Raw genomic sequence first — 3423 nt, forward strand, 5'->3', positions numbered from 1 at the left:
GATTGTGAGGCACTCCAAAGGGATCTGTCAAAGTTGGGCGAGTGGGCGTCAACATGGCAAATGGGGTTCAATGTGGCCAAGTGCAAGGTGATGCACATTGGAGCCAAAAATCCTAACTATAAATACACGTTGATGGGGTCTGAACTGGCAGAGACAGATCAAGAGAGAGATCTTGGAGTTGTAGTAGATAACTCACTGAAAATGTCGAGACAGTGTGTGACTGCAATAAAGAAGGCCAATGCTATGCTGGGGATTATTAGGAAGGGTATTGTAAACAGATCAGCCAATATCATAATGCCGCTATATAAATCAATGGTGCGACCTCATCTGGAATACTGTGTGCAATTCTGGTCACCACACCTTAAAAAGGATATTATAGCTTTGGAAAAAGTGCAGAAAAGAGCAACTCGAATGATAAAAGGGTTGGAACACTTTCCCTATGAGGAACGGTTAAGGCGCTTAGGGCTCTTTAGCTTGGAGAAACGACGACTGAGGGGTGACATGATTGAGGTTTATAAGATTATGCATGGGAAAGAGCAGGTAGAGAAAGAGGTACTTTTCTCCCTTTCTCACAATACAAGAACCCGTGGGCACTCCATGAAATTGCTGAGCGGTCGGGTTAGAACGGATAAAAGGAAGTACTTCTTCACCCAAAGAGTGATTAACACTTGGAATTCACTGCCACAGGAAGTGGTGGCAGCTACAAGCATGGACGGCTTCAAAAGGGAATTAGATAAGCATATGGAGCAGAGGTCCATCAGTGGCTATTAGCCACAAGGTATAGATAGGGACTCTGGGGCAAGTGATGCTCTGTCATCTTGGTGCTTGGGGGGGGGTCAACAGTGGGAGGGCTTCTAATGTCCTGGCCCCACTGGTGGACCTCCTGATGGCACTGGTATTTCTGGAATGCCCCTATATAAATCAATGGTGCGACCTCATTTGGAATACTGTGTGCAGTTCTGGTCACCACACCTTAAAAAGGATATTATAGCATTGGAAAAAGTGCAGAAAAGGGCAACTCAAATGATAAAAGGGTTGGAACACTTTCCCTATGAGGAAAGGTTAAGGCGCTTAGGGCTCTTTAGCTTGAAGAAACGATGACTGAGGGGTGACATGATTGAGGTTTATAAAATTATGCAAGGGATAGAGCAGGTAGAGGAAGAGGTACTTTTCTCCCTTTCTCACAATACAAGAACTCATGGGCACTCCGTGAAATTGCTGAGCGGTCGTGTTAGAATGGATAAAAGGAAGTACTTCTTCACCCAAAGAGTGATTAACACATGGAATTCACTGCCACAGGAAGTGGTGGCGTCTACAAGCATGGATGGCTTCAAAAGGGAATTAGATAAGCATATGGGGCAGAGGTCCATCAGTGGCTATTAGCCACAAGGTATAGATAGGGACTCTAGGGCAAGTGATGTTCTGTCTTCTTGGTGCTTGGGGGGGAGTCAACAGTGGGAGGGCTTCTAATGTCCTGGTCCCACTGGTGGACCTCCTGATGGCACCTGGTATTTTTGGCCAGTGTGTAATAGTGTTGGACTGGATGGGCCTTTGGCCTGATCCAACATTGGCGTCTCTTATGTTCTTTTGTATGTTCTTATATTCTGATATCACCAGGGTCGAACTGAACAATACTTTCTTTTTGGCAGGGAACCCATATTCAACTTGCCAAAAACATGCTGAATAATTTGGCCATCATTGTCCATTACATCACTGTAGCTGTTGGTATGGGGGCAGGATGGCTCTGTCAGGTTCCTGAAAGTCTTGTCCAAGTACCACTCTCAGATTCTCTAAGTCAGCAACTTTGGTCCTCAAGGGAAAGAACTCATTTCCTCAAAGACAGGAGTTTATGGACTAGGTAGACAGTCATGCATTCTTTACTCTGCGAAATATTCTGGATAGCCATCATACCCTGCTGGAGTTCTACCTCGATGGCTAGTTGTATCTTTAAAGCTTTTTAATTAATTAGCTGGGCTGATCATTACTCCAACTGTGATGTTCTCATTTTAAAATCCTAATTGCAGTAAGGTAAAGGGACTGTAGTGTTCCTGACTTTCTGCAGGGGCTCATCTTCCCTTGATGAACTAAACCTTTGATAGAGTTTAGTAACATCTGGAAAAGTGTCCCCTCCCAATGAAATCTGTTAGTCTCACCCTTCAACATTGGACTGGACTGGAGATAGTTGAACACACTGCTGTTAGGGCACATTCTAGTTTGCTTGTGGAACATATGTATGATTTGGTGCAGAAGTATGGTTTACATGAGGCTGCCTTGTAGCATTAGTCCACCTACTGCCCCCTTCAACCCCAGGATCTCAGAGCAGCATTCATGGTTCTTCCTCCCCCATTTTAGCCTCCACAACAACCCTGTGCAGTGGGTTAGGCTGAGGGAGAATGGCTGGCCCCAGGTTACCCTGGCGATTTGAACGGAGATCTCCAGGGTTCTAGTCAATGCTCTAACTAGCTACCCAGTTTGGATTACTCCGCTCCTCTCTGTCTCCCCCCTCCGCCCGCCACTCTCGTCCGTCTCTGGAGATGCCAAAGGTTCAGTTCCTGGGAACTTAAGCCACGTTTTATGGGCCTCTTCCCCCTTTGGACTCCCAGGTGCTTCTTCTTCAGCATCTGTCTCTTCGCCTTTAGGGAGCTAGGAACCCCCAAAAGGGACCTGGGGACCCCCGGGAAGTTCAACCTCGTGATCCCCCTCCCTCACCCCTTCCCACTTTCTGCCAGCCCTCCCCTTATAAGGGCTGGGAAAGCAAAGAGCGTGAGAGCGGAGCACTGACAGCGGCGGCGAGAGCGACGCCCGCGCGGGGCTCTCCTGGAGGTGGTGCTGAAGGGACAGCTCCGCGGCGGCCTCCCCTCCCCCTCCGGCGCTCCAGCGGGCGCTTGCCCGCGCTCGCCTTGCCCAGCCAGCACAGCTGCCGCGGGGGCCTCAGCAGCAGCCATGAGCCAGGCAACCTCCCCGCCCCCCAGCCCCAGCCCGCGCCGCCCGCTCCTGCCGCCGGGCCCCCTGCCGCCGCGCCCGCGCCTCTCCACGCCCGGCGGGACCATGAAGCGGCAAAACGTGCGGACTTTGGCCCTGATCATCTGCACCTTCACCTACCTGCTGGTGGGCGCCGCCGTCTTCGACGCCCTGGAGTCCGAGGAGGAGACGGCCGAGCGGAAGAAGCTGGAGCAGAAGCAGACCGAGCTGAAGAGCAAGTACAACCTCTCCGAGGATAACTACTACGAACTCGAAGGGGTGGTCCTCCAGCTCAAGCCCCACAAGGCCGGCGTCCAGTGGAAGTTCGCTGGCTCCTTCTACTTCGCCATCACCGTCATCACCACCATAGGTAAGAGAGGGGCCGCCGCGCTGCCTGCGCCCCTCGCCCGCCCCACTCCGGACACGGCGCGCTCCCCTCCTCCTTCCCCGAACGGAGCCGGA

At 51.3% G+C, this 3423-nt stretch overlaps 1 protein-coding gene across 1 annotated transcript in view; it reads left to right on the top strand.

Annotated features, from left to right (window-relative positions):
- The first annotated feature begins 3029 nt into the window (after window positions 1-3029).
- The window catches only part of KCNK3 (potassium channel, two pore domain subfamily K, member 3), a 114033-nt gene continuing 113639 nt past the window's right edge, over window positions 3030-3423 (top strand). Inside the window, exon 1 of the mRNA XM_015405402.1 lies at window positions 3030-3331. Coding sequence (XP_015260888.1) covers window positions 3049-3331 — 283 coding nt within the window. The 5' untranslated portion in view covers window positions 3030-3048. The remainder of the gene's footprint in view (window positions 3332-3423) is intronic.

The sequence above is a fragment of the Gekko japonicus genome, unplaced genomic scaffold, assembly GCF_001447785.1.
Source record: "Gekko japonicus isolate JY-2015 unplaced genomic scaffold, Gekko_japonicus_V1.1 scaffold977, whole genome shotgun sequence".
NCBI lineage: Eukaryota > Metazoa > Chordata > Lepidosauria > Squamata > Gekkonidae > Gekko > Gekko japonicus.